Genomic DNA, 20,397 nt, shown 5'->3' on the forward strand with positions numbered 1-20,397 from the left:
ACCGTGCATTTCTTTCTAAAGCAAGCATTAGTCAATAAGGCCAAGCAGGTCAATTCTCTCTTCTTCGAGAGTAAGACCGATTCGCACAAGTCTCTCTGCTCCGTCTTCTCCCCGGCACAGCTCCGCGTCCGGTCACCAATCTTTCGAGTTTCCTCATCAGCTTCTCATTCTCCCCGCCGCCATTTCGTTCCGACAGAACTGACCCGATCACTTTGCTGCTTCTTTAGCCCGGAGTTCATTAGACCACAATTCGACGGTGCCGCTGAAGATGTAGTAGGAGATGAGAAGTAGGGGAGACAAGGTTAAGCCAGTTGTGGCTTTTTGGTACAGTAAAATTCTTTTTTTCTGAGATCTGATATTAAAGAGGATGTGGGGAACGAGAGGAAGGAGTGGGAAAAGAGAGAAATGAGGTTGGGTACTGGGAATGTGTGGAAGTGCAATGTGAATTATTTGGTCCCTTGAGAGTGATCTACTGGGTTTTTGATAAAGGATTTTGGTGGCTTGGTGGGTAAAGAACAGAGAGATGGGGCGTGCTCTTCAAGAGCCAACAAGGCAACAAACAACCATAGTTACATGGTTAGCGCGTTCTCATCTCACGTGTTGGGCTTGCCAGTAATTCCCCCCCCCTAACGTCACAAAGATAACTGCCGTCTTCCCTTTTTCTAAACAGACCTATAACTACTTGACACGTTGGAAATTTGAATTTGGGCTCTCAGAGAGTGGGCGGCTTCCGGAACTTGCCCTCTTTATGTTCTCATTTGCTGTTTAAGAATTTTTGGTGATGGGGTCCAGCGAAATTAATTAAATTATTTATATTCTGGAATCTCAAAAAGAAAAGGGAAGGGAGTATACCTATAGATATAGACACACAGACGGGAAATTTATATCTCCCCATTTTTTTTCATTCTGTTAATTTATTTATAGTGCTCTAAACCCTGCCTGGGACTCAGTGTGGGCTAAACCCTTGTGACGGCGATGACTGTGGAGATAGAGAGGCTTCGGTCCCAAGAAGCTGATTGCATAGCCCGTTTCCACAAGATTGTTCTCACTTGGGACTTCCTCCGCATAGTCCAGGAGACCCAAGTAATCTCTCTCTCTCTCTCTCACTCATGTATGTATGTATGTATGTAGCCACTGTTTGTTTGCTCTCTATGAAATTCTGATGCTTTTGAAATTGAATGTATGAATCAGAGAAGAAACAAGGAAAAGGGAGAGGAGGAAAGATGGGAGAGCTTGGGAATTACGAAAGTCAAGGACAGATACACTGACGTTGATGACTATATCTCTACCTACGAGCCTCTCCTTTTCGAAGAAATCAAATCTGAGATTGCTTCCAACAAGGACCGCTGTATGCCCCTGTTTCTCTTTACTACCCTTCTTTTCATTCCACATTTCTCTTTGTATGTTTCATGTTTTTGGCAGTGGGAGCAGGCAAGGACACATTGGTGAAGAAATGGGTGGAAAAGGATGGTGGGTTTATCATTGCTACTCTTTGTGTTGACATGGATGAGGGCGACGACGATCATAAGAAAGTCAAGCCCAATGATCTTTTTCTATTGTCCAAAAAAGTGTGGTCAAAATCAACGGTAAAACTAGATGGTTGCTTTGTCTTTGCTGCATTTTCTGTTAGTGTGCTCTCTTTTATGCCAATGTTGGATTTAGACATTTAGTATGGTTATTGGAATACTTGCTTATTTGAGGGCATTGATTGCTGCTACAGGTTTCGGATGAGACTTCTTATAAAAAAATATGCATTTGCATTGGTGGAAAGTCGCGGTAGAGACTCTACTATAAGACTCCGAATGTTTTTGGCCGGGGAGGTCAGAGATTTGAACACAGATGCCATTCAATATTGTTCAAGGCTGGCACAAGTGCGGTCATTGGTTACTTCTAATGTTCAAGGAGACAGGCTTTTCCACGTTACAAAGGTAATGCCCAACGTTGTATGTCGAAAAAAAATCTGGATAGATAGTACATGTACTAAAAGGTAATAATCTGGATAGATAATCTGGATAGATGTGTATTGTCTCTTGCAAATTTCAAAGGTAATAATCTGGATAGATAGTACATGTACTCAAAGTTACTGATGTCGAAAACAATTCATTGTTCACTTTAGTGCCTCACTGGCTTTAAGAAAACACTACCTACATAGTTATTTGAGAATCCTTTTTAACTGGTAGTGTTTTTAATTCTTTGGTAGTTCGTATCTTCTTCAGTTGCCTTACCTTATTATATTTGGAGTTCTCTGCTCGGTGTTTATGATGAAGTGGTTCCAGCTTGGATCCTTATATCATTTCTTATATGCTAACAAGTCCCTGAACTTTTGTTGGATGAGTAATACATTCTGGTAGATATCAAAAAGAGCTGGAAATTATATAGAATGTATTGAATAAATGAAAAGGTCAGCTGGATGCAATAATTTTTGGAATCCAAAAGAGCAGTTCTGGAGCCTCAGGTGGCTTAATCAAAGCTTAGGAGCAAGGCAATAACCTCTGGATTGTGGGTAATTGCCAGGTAAAATTCCTCTTCTAAACTAGTCAATCGGTTTATGTGATTATCTATTGTGAAATGTGCAAGAAACACTGAAGCTTATGTATTAATTTGTTAATGTATTTAGTTTGGGGAACTAATGGTTCCAGATCTTCCTTCAGTATTCATTTCTTTTTATTCTATGGTGGCATTATGTTACTTGAATTTATAACTGAAATTGCATTTTTTTAAGTCAAAATAATTTAAAGGGAAAATTATTTAGTAGTACTAAACCATATTTAAATTAACTAAAAACTCACTTTTCATATTTCTTATACAAATTAGGACATAAGTCCAAGCTCAAAGAATAAGTAAAATAAAATTGATTAATTAATTAATGTAAAAATATTCAAAATATCCTTATTTTCGTGAAAATAAAATGCCACTCATAGATTTAATAAATTTATCTATCCTCATTTTTTAGTTTTTTTTTCCGGCCAAACCACCGGCAATTTGGAAGTGAGCCAATATATAAAGTTGTTCCTTATGTCATGAGCTTTCATTTAAGTACCATATTGCATATGTTTTGAGAAATTTTGAAATTTTGAATTTTGCTTACCAAAAACCACAGTACCAGTTAGTTTCTTAGTAGACAGTAGCAAGTATCTTCCAAGTCGACAATAGCAGGTACCTTCCAAGTTGACAGTAGCATGTACATTCCAAGTCGACAATATCAATTAGATTCATAGTCGATAGTAGTATGTACCTTCCAAGTCGACAGTAGCAGCTTGTTTTTAACTCGACAGTAGCAGTTAGTTTTTATAATCGACAGTAATAGATAACCTCTATTGATAGTAGCAAACATTATGGGTTAAAAAGAGGTTAAAAAGAGGTTAAAAAGTAAAATGTTTTATGACATGTGGCAATTTGCCATCATTTTGTCTTTATTTGTAAATTTTGGTTCTTATTTGCTTTATCAAATTAAGTAGTGAGTTATTTGTAAACTAAATTGTTATCTGGTACTTTTGAGTAGTTTGCTATAATTTAAATGTGCAACTATCTATAATCATGAAGTTGGTAAATATAGCGAAATTCATAGTTAGAAGAACTTAAGTCATTGGTTTTTTTTTTATGTTGAAAAAATTGTATTGCCTAGTTGATATGCAAAATGTTGGTGAGTACTAGACTACTAGTTATGAATTAGTACAGGTTATTTATATATAAGTTAAGCTATGAGTTTATCTAGTGTCTTTGCTTATTTGATAGTAGTGGTTATAGTTTCGCAACTGTGTATATATGTATGGCCAATATAGACAGGTGTTAGTTCGAATATTCTATTTCTATTTCCCCTCAAGTGATTACAGGGTGCTGGTTATTACCCGATTTACCACTTTATGCGGTTAATTGGGGGAAACGGTTATTGACGGTTACTTCCCTTATCCCTTTGTGCAAAAGAGAAGGGGGGGGGGGGGGGGGGGGGGGCGGCGGTTCGGTTATTACATTTTACCGCTTCGTGCAGCGTGACGGTTATGTAGAGCCCAAAATTTCAATTTTTTTCTTATGTTTGTTTGTTTATTAATAATAAATTTAATATAATTAATGGAATAAAACCAGACACTACACAATCGTGTTCTCCAACTGACCCCTGCCGATTAGTTTTTTTTTCTACAGCTTTCAATTCACAATCTCTGTTCCAACCCTGAATTTTTTTTTTCTTTTTTGTGTAAGGGCCTATTTTGTTTCTTCGCACTGGGCCTCAAATCCCTTAGGGCCGGCCCTGGGGATGAGTTTGTAATATTCCGCGCTAGGTTGCACGGACACGCCATTGCAGTGGCCGGACACGCGAACTTACTTTGGACACACGAGTGTCCAAATCAGACACGTGAACACGTGTCAACTCATAATAAAAGTGAAAGTGCTTATGCTGAGAATTGAACCTTGGTCATTCAAGGCACTCAACAATTCCTCAACCATTCCAACAGATTCAGTTTTTGTTATATTTATACACACTTTAATATATATATATATATATATATATATATATATATATAAGGAGAGAAACTCGTGATAAAAATAAAAATACTTGTGGTGGGATTCGAACTTTGGTTATCCAAGGTACTTATCAAGTCCTTAGCCATTTTATCAAGTACTTAATGCACACTTTGATATATATATATATATATATATACATCTAAAATTTTAAATACTTTCAAATTTATAATTTTTTTAAATAAATATATATATTAAAAATAATATTTAATTAACGTGTCCATCACGTGTCCGTGTCTAAAAAAATTTCTATATGCCGTGTCTACGTATATAATCGTGTCCAATACGGACACTCGTGTCCGTATCCGTGCTACTTAGATTCCACATATGTAGGGTAAACTAATATATATATTTGTTTGTATTTTCATTCAAATACTATTAATCAGACGACTAGTTAATAAAATTTGTATCAAGATGAGTTAAGTAAAGTTCGTTTTGGACATTTGAAGAAATATTCAAAACCGGTGGATACCGGTAAACAGATATTCGAAGAAATATTTGCGAGTTTTTATGGGAATTGGTTTGCTAAATCAGGGTAGATAAATAAATAGATATAAAATAGAAAAAAAAGGGTCTAGAATCGTCGGATTAAATCGACATAAGCGAAAAAAAAAAAGATAAGAGGTAGGGAGAGGGGAGTGGATATGGACGAAGTGGGAGAGATTGTTAGGACTATTAGTCTACAACCCTATATAATCTTGGGCTAGTGTGTTAATTACTTAGATGGGCTGGTCATTGGACTTGGGTCGGGTCATGCTGTTATTAGGTAGGTTATGAGTTATCTGCAGATGGAGCTATATAATCTTGGCTGTCTCTATTTCTTGATCTTATGAAATGAATATGAAACTTGTCTAATTTAATTCCTTTCTTTAATTTCTTGTTTCAATTCCTTTATGTTGCTTTAATTATCTTGTTTCAACTCTTTGATGGATTACGATCCTATCAGAGATCATCATCACCGCTAAAATGTCCGGATCTCCTATCTTTCCGACGAGGCTTCTCGGTCTCTCTCCTGTCTCTCCCAAAACTACTGCTTTGAGCCATTGCTCAATTCCTCGACCACAATCCGGCATTTGAACAGAACACCATCTTTGTTCAATACCTATAACTTTGTCATCTCGCTAAAATTTTAGACGGTTTAAAACTCCTGAAGATCTAGGGTAAATTGTCACTTAATCACTTAAGTTTTCTCCTTAAAGATGACATCTTTCTACTAACGCGCGGGAATAAAGATTAAAGAGGACATGACTAAAATGTTCGATTATGGCCCAAATTAGTCGGTCCATTTCATACAACTCATAAACACACCGTTTTACATACCATAAACAGTAAACATTGTTGAACAAATATTGGGCTCGGGTTAGAATTTGACATCATCCAAGAACATTGGCAAGTTCTCGCGTCTTTCACACACTACAAGCCATGTCTTCTGATTCTACATGTACCCATGTAACAAAGACATACACACATACAAATATCCGGCATAGCTTCTTACAGTGTACTTCATTTTATTACAAATGCCATGCAACTTTCACCCTTAGGATCTTCCCACTTCAGCCACGGTAAGGAAGTCTGAAATTTGATGAAAATGCAAAACTGATCGATGAACACATTTCAATCCGACAAGATTTGATAATATTCTTAACATGCATGCACACAAAAGCAACAAAGGAAGTGAGCGAGCTCACCCAAGTTTGAGAGATAAAGTGTCTTCACCAGAGTCATCATCTGGGGAAGAACCATTACCGCAGCAACTGCTGGCAATTGTGTCGCATTCCGATGACAAATCTTCTTCTGACGTTGAGGTTTCCGACTCCATGGCGAGTACACCAGCTATATTTCCATTTGCAGTGGATAACATCCCCATCTGCAGGTGATTAATGCAAAACTCTATATTCACGTACCTCATAGTAATTTGTAAAGAAATCACCTCTGTAACTTTAATAGTGAAATAATATACAAGGGTAGTAAAAAGTTGTTTACCCTCTGCTTCAACTGATTGTTCACTTCCAACAACTCCGCTCCCTGTAGTTATATACCAAAAACAAAACAATTGAAGAAAAACTATACATATATAGAAGCTAAAACCTGAAATATTGTAAATTGCAAAACTCATATACTCATCTAGTGAACAATTTACTTTTGACTAACTCGCTCACCTTTGCTTCAAGTGCCAGGATCTCACTCGCAATCTTTTCTTCCTGCAATGAATGTGGAATTCTTCATTAAGATGTATTTATACGTCATAGCATGCATGTATACAGAATTACTTGTGTGTGTAAACACATATACCTGTATAATCCAAAATTAGAACTATGCTTTTGAGAAGTAAGCTACTAACAAAAACCTTAACATGAATGACACGGCTATGTCCTCCTTCAATGTCCTTCTCCAATTTCTGCAGCTCGTCTATATTCAACTCTTCGAGATCCTCACCATTCATCTGTCTGTTGCACGCGAAAGGCATGTAGTTCAATTGCCATATGTTCCTTCTAGCTAGCTGACATCTTATGAAGTTCTTTACATTAACTAATTACCTTAGGATGCGGTTCTTGTCTGCAAGTTCCTTACTTAACTTCATGTAATCAGCCTAAATGAGAAACACAGTCAAACTATCAATTTCATAAGCTAATATACATATTTACCCTGTAACTGGTAAATAATTAGCAATTGACAGAGAACAATTCAAAAGCAATAACCACCATGACCCGCCAATATATCTATAAGCCTTCACATTAATATGAATGTCCTAGTTTCTTATCTCAAGGCCATTATTGCCATGTCCTTAACATTTAGAATCTAAAGCTTAAAACCTGAGAAGTCTTCATTGACCGTCTTGTTAACAATGTTATATGGCCTTAAGAATCAATCCTTAAAAGGCATATTGAAACTCTAGAATCTCAACACTATATAATTAACTGATAGACTTCTTTCCAAAGAATATTTAACTAATCGAATCAATTTAATAATTACTTGGAGCTTGAGAGATGGCGGATCCAACTTCTCCACATTTTCATTGTGCTCTTTGTACCTTGCAATGACATCCTTGGTGCTTGACAAAACAAAATAACTTAGTTAAAGTATTTTATATACCCGGCCGATCTTTTGAACTAGTAGTGAATTGTAAACATACACAGATATATATCAGTCCTATTTTCTTTCATGATTATTGTGGTCACAATTTATACAATGTTGATATTATGTAGCTTTTCATTCTATACCCAATCAAAAAACAAAAAACAACTATTACGCAATTGCTAAACTATATGCCAACAATCAGGATTTAATATTCCAAATAATTAAACTTTAAGTCAATTGGGATATTGAGCTATGTAATGAGATCATCTGTTGAGCTATTAATTGGTAGAAATTGATTTCTTTGGTTCCGCATATAAAAAACTCTGGGTCTATTTTACCTCTGTAATTGACAGCATGGGCTAGATTAGAATTAACAAAAGACAAGCTGCCCCTAAATTTATAAATTAATCAAGTGATGGGGATGAATTATCCAAATCAAGAAAGCTTTTTTGAGAAAAGAAAATTGTGAGAAAAAAATAATTGAAAATTCATAAGGGCCATGCAGTGGCCTAAAGTGATGACCATCTGCTAGTTGTTATAATACCTGAAAACAATCAAATAAAGTTATTAGGTATGGATATATCATTCATTTAGTGTTGCTGGCCTTGAGTAGTTGGCACCCCAAACCCAAAATGACAGTGTTACAAATATATTTGACCAGATTCATACCACAATAGAGTTTTTCAAAGAGTTTTTCTAAATTTAATTTTCTTTAGAACGGAGTTTTTCTAACATTAGTCTATTTTAGAAGCATAATACATATTCCAGTTGAAAGTTTTCAAGCTTCTATGGACTCTTATTCCAACATACCATCAAATCATGCAGTTTCATAGTATGAAAACCTCAAATCATATAAAATAATGTCTATAATGCTAACATATTTCCATTTTGTAATCCCATTTGTGGATAGATAAACCACAGTTGATAGAACCCTTGATAAAGTTCGAAAGAGACATACGTTCTCTTCTAGCTCATTCAATCCATCATTTTATGTGGATATAAGGCCCGTATCAAGCATTTGACCACAAGGTTCAATTTTCAGACCAGCTATATGTACATTTCAATTTAAATCGATCACAAATAAGTGTTCTAAGAAAAACTCAATAATGTGTGCAAAGAAATTAAGCATGTACCTAATTTTTTGACAGAATAATCTTATCGTCTTATATAAGCATGCTCCCTCAATCAAGAACCATATGAACCTTATATCTCAGGTTTTCCCCACTGAATAATTAAGATTGTATACAGGAAACTAGTATAATCGATAACTAATTGCATTCAAGTGATGATGGAATATATATAAGGCAGGTAGCTAGATATTGATCAATTATCAATAATCTCTAGTGTTACTCCATGCATAGTTAGTTTCTAAGTAAAGGTAGACAAAGAACAACATGTCATCATCATCAACACTCGACGTACTAACACTCATCAATTGGGTATTCACCACGTTTTAGCAATTTCATGTGTTGGCAAGCAGGGGAAACACTAGGCATGCATGTATTGATGGCACCATACTACTACTAGAAATCATAAGAGTTTCAGAAAACCATCCTTGATTCTCTAAATACCTGATAGGAGCACAAAGTGTGACGTTCTTAATGTTTATATGCCCTATTCTTATGCTTTGTTATTTCTTATTTAGTTGTTTTAGGTTCATGTTTGTTATTTATATGTTCTAAGTAGAGCTATGCCGAATTTAGATGATTTGTTGATGAAATTGTGCTAAGTGTTAGAACTCCTGATTGAGCTAGGATTCCTTACTCGACTAGGACTCTACTTTCCTATTTTCATTCTTTCCTATTTCTTAATCGACGATTTCTTTTCAGGAAAGACAAATCATATTCGGAAAGAAAGAAGAGTTGCCGAGTTGCATTCCTAGTTGAACAAGGAAATCATGTCTGAGTTGAAGAAGGAGAAGAAGAGGCCGGCCTAGCTATTCCTAGTTGAACAAGGAGAGATGCCGTGCAGCCCATATATGTTTCCCTATTGGATTTGGTTTCCTACATCAAGTTGGATATGGAGTACATAAATCAAATCCATAACAAAGAGGATTTCAGTTTCCCAATTGGATTCTATTTCCTTATGGGACGGCAAGAAGGCTTCCTAGACCTCTATATATAGAGGCCGGCCTCTCCATTCAGCAACATCATCAGCCCTACACACAAACACAGCCATAGCTCTGCCGAATTCATCCTTCACCATTCCAAGAAATCCTAAAACCGATTCCATCATTCCCCACCTATCAATAGCCTTCAAACACGCTTGTGAAGAAGGTTTCATCCATAGAAGTCTCGGCTACACTTGTGGATTGCTTGATTTATAAAGTGTAACCATGATTCTCTCTTTATTTCAATTCGTTTTTTTTTGTTTTTCTTGTTCTTGGATGAGCTTGCGATTTGTGTAGAGTAAACTTGTTTCAATTTTGTCTATGAGATAGTTACTTGTTTCAAATTATATAAAGTTGCGATTTTAGGTTTTTAGTTCTATGATTTTGGTTTCTGCCGTGCCTTGTTATTGAATGATTTCGATATCTTTATGTTATGTATACGCTTGTAGCATGATATTTAGGTTGTTGGATTTATGACTTATGCTATGAACATGTTTATCTTTTCTATGTGATTTTCGAAATTGCATGATTGGGGGTTAAGTATGTGACATGCTTAATGAATTCAATATGCTTGGCTTTGGAATTGCATGGTAGGATAAGTATGTTAGATTTCGATTAAGACCGCTTGGAATGAATCGAATGTGTTAAGTGTCTATGTGTTTAGGTTACTGCTTAGGACCCTAATTGCATGATCCAACCTTAGTTATTCATGATAGTGTCTCGGCATGACTCTTAAAGGAGGACTAGAACTTGATTTTCGTTAGCTTTGTATGAATTGTTGTGGTGATTGTTTATGTGTTGGTTGGTTGATCACATGTATATAGTAGTTTAGGTTTTATTTACTGTTTTTATGATTCAAACCGATCCTATATCTCAAATCTTTTATATCTTTATGAATTCGTGTTAATTGATGTGATCCTAAGCCCTGGATGGATCCCCGGTTTGTGAACGATACCCTCTTGCTTTATACTACTTACGATGCTTACAGGGTTAAATATTGATGTCGAGTAATCGAGTAATCATCAATACCACCTCTCTCTCTCCCTCCCTCTCTCTAGCTCTCTTTTGAAGTTTTATATAGCTTACAGTTTCAAGAATGAGAAGTCAAAATAAGAAAGAATTGATGAAGTGGTACCTGGAGCTAGATGACTCGAAGAGCTTTCCAGTAGCTGAGAAAATGATGACAGCATACTCACAATCACAGAGAACCGAAAGCTCAGCAGCTTTCTTCAACAGCCCTCTTCTCCTCTTTGAAAACGTCACCTGCCTTGCCGGCAAGTTGTCAATCTTCCTGATCTTTATCTTCTTCCTCGTTGGTTTCATTTTAGCTAGCTAGCTAGCCTTCAACTTTCTTCATAAAAAATCAAACCAACAGCTAATCAGCATTTTCTGCTAATTTCAAACATCATTGACTAAGCGAAAACCCTAGAATCCAGATCTATGTGGGAAAAGAAAACCCCAGAAAGACTCACCACATACAAACACATATGCTCAGCTAGCACATGAATTACATCATTAAAGAACACATTAAAAACGATCAAGAAAAGATAAACAGACTGAGATTATCAGTCTATTATTAGTAAAACAACATTTTCCTCGTTTGATTATAACCTCTTTTGGGCGTTGAGGAACCTGAAGCCAAAGAAGGTGATCGAAGAGTATTTCTTTACCATTTATGGTAAAGAGGGCAAGGACGTCTAAGTCTGCTTTGGATTTTTTTCCTTCGGTTTCTTTTGGCTCAAAAAGAACGAGGGGAGGCGGCACTAAGACACATTGGACAAAGCTCAACACATTTAAGTAAAGTGACCACCAAATTCTTAACCACATATGGGAAATAGTGTTTATGTTTACAGATTCATTAAACTGGGCCTGAGAAATCCATAGACCATGCTTTAGCTGGTTGAGTTGATGTATGGAACTAGACTTGATCATGCAGAGTTGATCACACACTCTTCAGCAGCAAACGTAAGTTGATCTCTATAATTATAAGACAGAAACCAGGAGCTGAAACCCAATCTATCATTGTGAGATCGAAATGAAAAAATTATTTTGGTGGAGTCTAGAGAAGGACAAAGAGAACGACCATTCATTGCTAACACACAACAGCTGGGATTTAAATGGAGAGAGAGAGAGAGAGAGAGAGATAGATTAGCTAGCTAGGCAGCGGAAACTGGGATCTAGAAGTAGAGAAACAACTTTGGATTGCAGTATGGTTTTTAATTCACAAGAATCTTCTAGTGTATGGGCAACCTAAAATACTCCCTTATGTCATGAATAAACATCTGCCAATTCATATTCATATATTCGTCAGCTTATTAATTACCACTTGAATCTGGAGTTACTGTAGAAGTAATATGATATCCCATTCTCTAATGAAAAAAATGCTCTGTTGAGAGACTAGTATATTTACTGAAGTTGATTACTTTTAGCAAGAAAAATAAATTTTTTAAAGCCTCAGAAGATCAGGTTGGATAACAACATAAGCAACAATTTTCCCAGATTTTAATGATTGTAATCACAAGCCTTTGCTGTCAATTATGTTCCTATTAAAAATTTTAGTATAATTATTCTCTAAGGATTCTTTCACATAAAAAAGAGTGAAATCCAGACCCCAAATTGTGATTCACACAGTAATTGTGATTCTTTCCATTTTTGGAAATAATTTTCATCAAAAGACAGACACATGCCATTAAAATACAAAGTTTAAATTACCAAAAATGGAAAGAAGGGGTGTGAATTACAATTACATGGAAAACATAAATTCTTATTCCATAATCTAAATAACACATTACATTCTCAGCCTCCATGTATCTCTCATGCATGCACATGTTATGAGAGTTGGTTTTATCAGTTTGAAGTTTTGCAAAGAAAACCAGTGATGCCGGACATAAACAAGTTGAAAAATGAATGGATGGTCATGATCGATGACATGAGTGCATGCAATATATCTTCAAGCTTCTATGTATTTGAACATATCATCAAATCATACACTTATATCATATAGCGTAATTCACCTTGCCATACGTTTCCCACCAGTTGGCAAAGGTGGATTAAACAATAATAGAAAACATCAACTCATCAGCTTCATAACAGACTAAGGCTCAAGCTTACCTTGGAAAAATAAAATCTCTCTTCCCTCAAATCCCAGAATCCTTAGAGCTAGTTTTTGTTGTTTGGGTGTTTGTACTATTGTTATAGTGGAAGAGACTGAAGGTTCCAGCCTTCATTCTTCCATTGTCAAGGTAAGGTTTCTGCATAACTACAACCTTAATTAATTTCCAAATTCGAAGCTCAAAGATCTCATAAATTGGGTTCTTTTGCTTCTACGATTAGTCTTTTATGTTTTAATTCAGTTGGGATTCCTACTGTAGCAAGAATCTCGACATGCATTCTAGTTTTATTATCTGCACACCAAGTGTTTGATAAAAGTCCTCAATGAGCTGAAGCTCAGTATTGTGGAGATGTTTAGGATCTGTTTCGATTTGAGATCTAATGAGCTACATTTTCTAGATAAGCAAAAGGAGGGAATCCATTTCGAGGCAGTTGTTGAGCCTCGTGATATCGCTCATGCAAAAACCACCTGATAGGATTGAGGTAGGGAAAAATTGGTTTCATGCTAAAGGGTTTTGTTTCTGTAAGAAAAAAAAAATTATAATGATAGAAAGATTTTGATTGAGCTTTTTTCCTTTGTGATTCCACTGAATCCCTTGAAATCAATTGCATGTCTCTCTATCTTTTGATTTGGGTTAAAAAGAGGCTGCTGTGTTTTAAGTTTTGTGATGTAAGCTTTGAAATCCTAAGCTCTGTTCTCATATCATAAGTACATGCATTTATCTATTGATAATCTTTGAAAGCTTGTGAACTTTATTGCTGGCAATATTGCTTGTTAGAGTTCAAATTCAGTCCTGTATGTATTTCTTTTGGAAGTGTTTTCTTGTGGCCAAAATTCGACAACTACAACTACATGTTTTAAAACCCCCTACTGGGAATTGTTTATGCTCATCCCTTTTCCTCACATTGCTCGATCCACAACCAGACTTGGTTGGAAGAGCAAGATCTCTTTTGGTGAGCTCTAGGCTGATTCAACTCATCTTTTAATTGTGTTTTGCTGTATATAACTAGAATGTTAAGTACATATTAGGATGGCTACTCACCTGGGCAATGAATATCCTAATGGGAAGTATCCTTCTATTGTAATATTGTTGTAATCACCAATACACTCTCTGTGTGTTCATATCTTAGTTAGCAAGTATATAAACTTGTCTGGTGTTGGTCCCCTCAAATATTAGTTCATGTGTATCTCAATTCAGAAACTCTGTCAAGTTTAGTCTATGTTATTCCTTATGTGTTATGCATTCTCTATATGATTTAGTTCTTGAAACCTCAACTATATCAAGTTCTTGTTTCCAGGTTTTTGATAAAATGATTTGGCAACCAAAAGAAGCCATCTTGAGTTTGAAACTCTAGTCTCGAAGTGAAAAGCAGATTTACTGTTTTTTTTTTCTGAAAACTACTGCTGTGCTCACTTTCCCCTTTCTGTTACTCTACTTCCAGGCCTTTATATGATCTGAATTTTTGAGAGATTTATATTTTACCCATTAACTACTGATCTGGAACTTTTCAGTTGATTTTGTTGAACATTGAATGACCTGTGATTTTTCAAAGTTCAATCTGCGTTGAAACAGTTTCCAGAAATTTTCAGTGAACCTCCTTGCTTTCTGTTCAGTTTTCAGGTCCCATTAGTTCCATTTAACTTCCGTTCTTTTTGCATGTGAAATTAGACTTCCTAATAGTCATTCCAACACTAATTTCACATCATTTAGATTTTAAATGAATTCTTTGTGAATTTTCTAAGTTGGCCTGACTGATGCCTGGTTCTTCAGAAACCTGATATTTTCAGTCAGTTTGTGTTCATGTTTTGCCTTACTTCCCGAACTCGGTTTTGCCTTAAATTTTGTTATGTTCCTCTTTCATATCAGTAATTCTTATCTGGGAAGTTACAAAACCATCCCTCAATGAAATTTTAGTGAATTCCCAAAGTCAAACTCTTCATGCCTTGCTTTTCTGATCAGTGATCACTTATACCTATCTTTAGCAAATTTCAATCCTATTTGTTAGAATTCGGTCTTTCACCAATACGTTTAAAGCTTGATTGAATTTTCTTCTCTGATTGACCATTGTCCAATTATCATTTAGTTAATCTTGTTTCCTTCCATGATTAATTCTCATTTCAAAGTAGCGCTGCGATCATCATCTCTAGAAGCCAAGTTGTTGCCAAACTTGGTAGTACTCTTATATTCTCTTGTTTGAGAACCCTATAAGTTGCACCCCTGGTTTTGGGGTGTGACACTACCAGTAAACCAAACCGCATACAGTTATAGATACTACCCTTCAAGTCAGATGATTGTCATCCAAACCTTGAAAGAGCTTGTGTACATAATATGATAACATGATTGACTGAAAATATCTATATATAGTACTTCAAAAATTTACAACAATACATAAATATAAATAGCTTGATTGTCCGTGTTTATATATACTAGCCTCGTTTCCGTGCGATGCACATGTTACGATTAACAAATATCCGTGTTATTTGTTAATAAAAGAAAAGCATCAAAGTCATTTATAATTTTTCTTGTTAAATGATTATCTTTTTATGTAATTGTGTTTGATACTAAGGGTATTTGTGGGCTACTGGTTTTATTAGAGATTACTGTTTTCTTTGTCTTTTTACATTTTAACCCTCCTTGATATCTTTTATTTTTAGCAAATCATATCTTCACATGGGCAATATAGGGAGTTCAATTTTTTATGAAGTTATGGACACCAAAGCCAGGCTTCTAGTTAAAATGGTGGTGGAGATACACGATGCTGGATCTAAGAACGTACCTAGTGTTGTTCATCTTATGTTTAATTACCTTCACCACTAAGTTTATTTGATACATACTACAAAAAAGAAATAAAATTTATTTTTGACAAGTAGGTTGGAACTTGGAAATTTTGCATGTGTGTTAATTTCAGAGTTTTCCACGTGTTGGGTGGGAAAAGCAGATTAGATTAATACATGTCCCAATCAAAAACACTTCATCAACACGTTCCATACGTACCTCAAGGGGTACGCACATGACACACCTATGCGTTGGAGTGACCTATGCATTTGGGAGAGGACTTCGAACCCACGACCTTTGCTATGGACTGGAGACGAACAGTCGAACACTATGGGACTTTGAACACGGGATTTGGACTAATGAAAACCTAAACAAAGATAATTAAAACACCCCTTTAAAAAAAACAAAAAAAAAACACACACACATGTTCCATAATACTGCAAACCATGAAGGTCCACAAAGCTCTTGACACGCGCACAGGACTCTCTCGTAATTCTGTGCTGGTAATATATTTTCATGGAAGAAAATTTAAAAAAACTTAGACGGTGGAGAAGTACCTGGAGCTGGAGCACTCAGAGTCTTATACTGTCAAGAACACAATGAAAGCAACCTCGATCAGCGTCGCAAAGAACAGATCGATAACTCTCGCTCCGGCTTTCGTGAAAGGCCCTTTTCTCCTCTTTGAAAACGTCACTTGCCTCGCCGGAAAGCTTCTCTATCTTCTCAATTTTTATCTTATTGATAGCTAGCTGCTAGTGGCTCAATTGTTCCGATCCATCAAAAATTAAAGTATTAGAGCAATCGGTTGAAGAATTATATATTAATCATACATACAATAATGGGAAGAAGAAAAAAAAAGAAGAACAAAAAGGAGATATATATATATATATATATATATATGTGAATCGTCGACCACAGTTTGAAGCAAAAACTATAGAGCGAGCTAGAAACCCTAGCTATGGTACCCAGATTTCATCAGTACGAAGATCAGAAATCCCCAAAAAAGAAACCGACCAATCATATAAAACACAAATCATGAAAATTGAATAACAGATAAAGGTCGATCGATCAGGAGAATTGTTTACCTTCCATGGTGGTGCAGAACTGAAGCTCTTGGTGTTTGGGTCTCACCCAAGGAGTACTGGTAAACCTAATTGACAGCTAGTTTCCAAATAAAGGACAGAATTGTATTCCTTTTATGGAAAAAAAGAAACGGGTGAAAACCCGAACGCGCTGCACGCGCCTTCTCAAATGTAGGATTTAATATGTGTGGCCGAAAGTGAACGAGCTCCTTTTGCTGATTCTTTTTTGTCTTTATTTTAATTTGTTCATAGTTTAACGATAATAAGACGCTGAAAAGTGAAAACCTTGTTTAGTTGTATGTATTGTGTTATTTGTATACATGTTCGACTGAAGGAAATTTGGACAAAAAAAAAAAAGTTCGACTGAAGGAAATTTAATCAGCGGAGATTCTTTTAGGGTTTCTTTGTGCTACAAGTTAGAGATCTTGTATATTCTCCTGTTCTAAATAATGTAGTCGATGGCCATCTGAAGTGGTAATGTCACTCTGCTAACTACAAGGCGTATGTGGTTTAGTAGATCCCTAGCTGGACTGGATGAAATTAGAAGTTGGTTTGTCTTGGATTTGCGCTTTTGTCTTCCTTGTATCATGATGGCATTATTAGATGTTGGTAAGTTGTGGTCTAATTGACTTTCTTGGTGATAATGGTATTAGGCTACCAGCCAGGAGGATGTGGTTACAGTTTGGTATAGGAATGGCCTTTTTTTTAAAGCTAGGATTGTGTTTTGTTTTTCATAATACAGGTTCCCAAGTCAATTACAGATGCTGGAAACATTGAAATTGTTCCAATTAGTGGGTTGAGGTGCGAATGGGGGAAATTTACTTTTGACTAATGAGACTATATATGACCAATGCTGGAGTATACAATCTGATAACATTGTTCTTTCAAAGTTTGCAAAGTTGTCGATCACAGTTTTATGTTTCTCCCTACGCCATTTTCTGTTTATAATTGTGAGAATCACAAATGTTGTTTAATTATTTTACTTGCTAACACGTATGAATAGCAGAACTGTGAGAGATGTTGGAATAGATGTTAATACAGTCCCACACGGGAGTTAAATAGTTGTTATTACTTAGATGGAGCATTGAAGCCAGTTACTATTTAATCCTAGTTTTGGGGCTGAGTAGAGTGTTGAATTGGATTCAACTTTGGGTTTGTTCATAATGCTTGTATTTATTGTTATTGATTTCATGCAGTTTAGTAGACGTGATATATATTCTTCTTTTCGTGTTATCTTGAAGTTTGTTGTGAAATGCGAGTTTGTTTGAGAATGTTTTGTCCTATATTTTACTTTGTATAAAAAATGATGTACTACAATCTTGGTCGGGTTACTCTTAAATTCCTCACGCTCCCTCCCAACTCCTCCTTCGCCATCTTCTACTCCCGCCGCCACTGTCACTCCCTTGAAAACCTTGTCCAACCGCACAGATCTCTCTCCGAAGCCTTGGCGCCGTCGACTGCTGGCTCCAACCTTGCTCCCAAAGCCGATCTCGCCGGCTTCCCGATTCAGTAGCGGCGAGAGGCAGGGCTTTGCTGTTGGAGATTACCGACGACGATTCCGACTCCGACGGTGCTGAAATCGGAGCTGCTGACGGAATGAAGAAATGTGGATCGTTGGATGAGATGACGATTGACTGCTTTGTGGATGATGAATACGGGGATGGACTAGAACAGCTCAACATTCAGCGTCTGCTTCGAGCCATGGCTTGAAATTCTGCGTTCCATCAACTTCTTGGTAAAATCTTGAGTCAATTTTACCTTCATGTTTGTTAGTAGTCTTGGTTCAAGAATATGATTCTGTATGCTATACGGTACTGTAGCCTCAAGGTTGGGATTTTTAGGACAGAGTGAAGTACCATTCTCTGTATTAAGATTCAAGAACGTTTACTATGCTGAGAGATAGTGCAAATTGGTCTAGGGATTTCATAGCTAGTTTGTGATTACTTTCTGGGTTTAATTAGCTTGTTGTTCTATGTTTGATTGGTGTAGAGTTTGAAAGGATTGTGGGTTGAGATGAAGATCATATGAAGCAGAGGAAATACATGCTATGATTGATTCATTTTGTGCTCTCTTCTTTAGCCTTGTTGCAAGCAGGGGGCGGATCCAGCCCTATGCATGATTTTTTAGACAATCATTAGTGATATTTTTTTACTATATATATATATAATTTTTTTGAGACAATTTTGGTTGGTAATTTTAACATGTCTTTGATTTTCATAATATTCTTCTATTTTTAATGACGCCCATTTTTATTTTTGAATACTCATTGACGTCTACAATTTGCATGGTTATACACTTGCACCAACAAGCCCACCCTATGTTCACATCCTAGATCCGCCGCTGTCTTAACTCTCTCCCAACTAGAAAGACCAGGATGTTGACTTAAGGTCAGAGTTTCTCATCCTTGAATTTTGTGAATTGAGCTGAGGTTGGTCTTTGTTTTCCATTTGGGTTCGGATTGTTATCGATTCTCAAATAAAAATTAAAATGAGGACTCTTGGTTTTCTAAAGCATAGTTTTGATTTGAAATCCAAACTAGCTTGTGTGAGAAATCAAGATGGTGCAGACGCTAAAACGCATTAATTTACTGCAGCAGCTTAGCAGAAACAATATTAGACTGAAGATATCCTTGCGGAAAATGCTTCTGCGTGTGCCAGCTCGACAACTGATCTGCTTCAAAAATTCGTCCCCAAGCACTGGCTTTCGTATTTGCAACCCCAAGTGCTGTCATCGGCTCATCGCCACACTTGGTAATCCACACAACGATTTCTGTATTCTTTTTTGAAACATCGGGTACATATTGTTTCGTTCCTCTTCACCTTGATCTTGTTGTGCTGCTAGGACCTGTGGGAACCAAAACCTGAGTCTGCAAGGTCACATCCACCCACCTGCAATCCTCTGAGTTTTCATCGCAACCTATATATGTGGTATTCAGATTATCCAGTCACGCAATGGCCTCTTGTCCCTAAGTTTCGTACAGCTAGTGCTAGACTTCTTTTTAATGTTCTTGATCCCCAGGCCACAAATCACCAAGTTCTCCTCAGTTACTGTATCTACTGCGACCCAAATCCTTGTTTATGCTTTGGCTTTTAACCACTTTCAAATCACCTTATCACAACTGCAACGAATAACCAGTTGCAGGCCGCTGATGTCCGTACTATCACATTGTGATATATTTTTCTAAGACTCAAAAGTTGGAGGTTTATCAATTCCTCTTTCAGATCTAGTGTTCAAATCCATTACAAAGTTGGCATATACTGCAATGGCGCAGTTCATTGTGTAGGCATTGATTATGAGATGTCATACTATCACATAGATGAGGATTGAAGAGTGTTGGATGGTTTCCCTACGAGTTTGTCTAGATATTTAGGGAGGGAGTCTCATGGTGGCCGGTGGCCGTTTGCATTTAATTCATGATATTCATATACAATGTGCTACTGCCCAATGGGGAAAGACTACTCTAGCTAACATGTCCAGAGGAAAATGAAGAAGGTGAGGAATGTTCATCTCTGTTGCTGCTCTGTACTCCTGGCGGCTATGAAAGCTAATTGTCGATGAGACTATTACTACGTATATTATGGCTATGAATGATTTGCTTTAATTGGTGTATGCTAAATTATTTCAAGACAACATAGCATACATTGACACATACATAGGATAAGAAAGCCAGATGTTCCTCAACATAGCATACATTCAAGTTCTTCTGCACAAAATAAGATAT

At 36.4% G+C, this 20,397-nt stretch overlaps 2 protein-coding genes and 1 long non-coding RNA gene across 10 annotated transcripts; 2 read left to right on the top strand and 1 right to left on the bottom strand.

Annotated features, from left to right (window-relative positions):
* The first annotated feature begins 943 nt into the window (after positions 1-943).
* On the top strand, positions 944-1,946 carry LOC126791810 (probable helicase MAGATAMA 3). The gene is made up of 4 exons (XM_050518298.1): positions 944-1,083; positions 1,192-1,348; positions 1,423-1,586; positions 1,721-1,946. Exons 1-4 carry the CDS (start codon positions 976-978, stop codon positions 1,778-1,780), a joined length of 489 nt encoding a protein of 162 aa, XP_050374255.1. The 5' UTR covers positions 944-975; the 3' UTR covers positions 1,781-1,946.
* Positions 1,947-5,774: 3,828 nt separating this feature from the next.
* On the bottom strand, positions 5,775-16,845 carry LOC126789887 (MADS-box protein SVP-like). 8 transcript variants are annotated; one of them, XM_050515956.1, is made up of 11 exons: positions 16,680-16,843; positions 16,152-16,343; positions 15,839-15,961; positions 10,842-11,057; positions 7,492-7,570; positions 7,056-7,108; positions 6,860-6,965; positions 6,678-6,719; positions 6,502-6,543; positions 6,207-6,385; positions 5,775-6,090 (listed from the first exon to the last, which is right to left on the bottom strand). In XM_050515956.1, the coding sequence occupies exons 4-11, from the start codon at positions 11,027-11,029 to the stop codon at positions 6,072-6,074; spliced, it is 708 nt and encodes a 235-aa protein (XP_050371913.1). In that variant the 5' UTR covers positions 11,030-11,057; positions 15,839-15,961; positions 16,152-16,343; positions 16,680-16,843; the 3' UTR covers positions 5,775-6,071. The 8 variants fall into 8 exon arrangements, with proteins under 8 accessions (XP_050371913.1, XP_050371914.1, XP_050371912.1 ...); XM_050515957.1 differs by having other exon boundaries at positions 10,842-11,053; positions 15,814-15,961; XM_050515955.1 differs by having other exon boundaries at positions 15,814-15,961.
* A 1,045-nt stretch (positions 16,846-17,890) lies between these two features.
* On the top strand, positions 17,891-20,277 carry LOC126791435 (uncharacterized). The gene is made up of 2 exons (XR_007671817.1): positions 17,891-18,411; positions 19,270-20,277. It is a non-coding gene; the product is annotated as an uncharacterized LOC126791435 (long non-coding RNA).
* The last annotated feature ends 120 nt before the right edge of the window (positions 20,278-20,397 follow it).

Source organism: Argentina anserina, chromosome 4 (assembly GCF_933775445.1).
Source record: "Argentina anserina chromosome 4, drPotAnse1.1, whole genome shotgun sequence".
Lineage (NCBI taxonomy): Eukaryota > Viridiplantae > Streptophyta > Magnoliopsida > Rosales > Rosaceae > Argentina > Argentina anserina.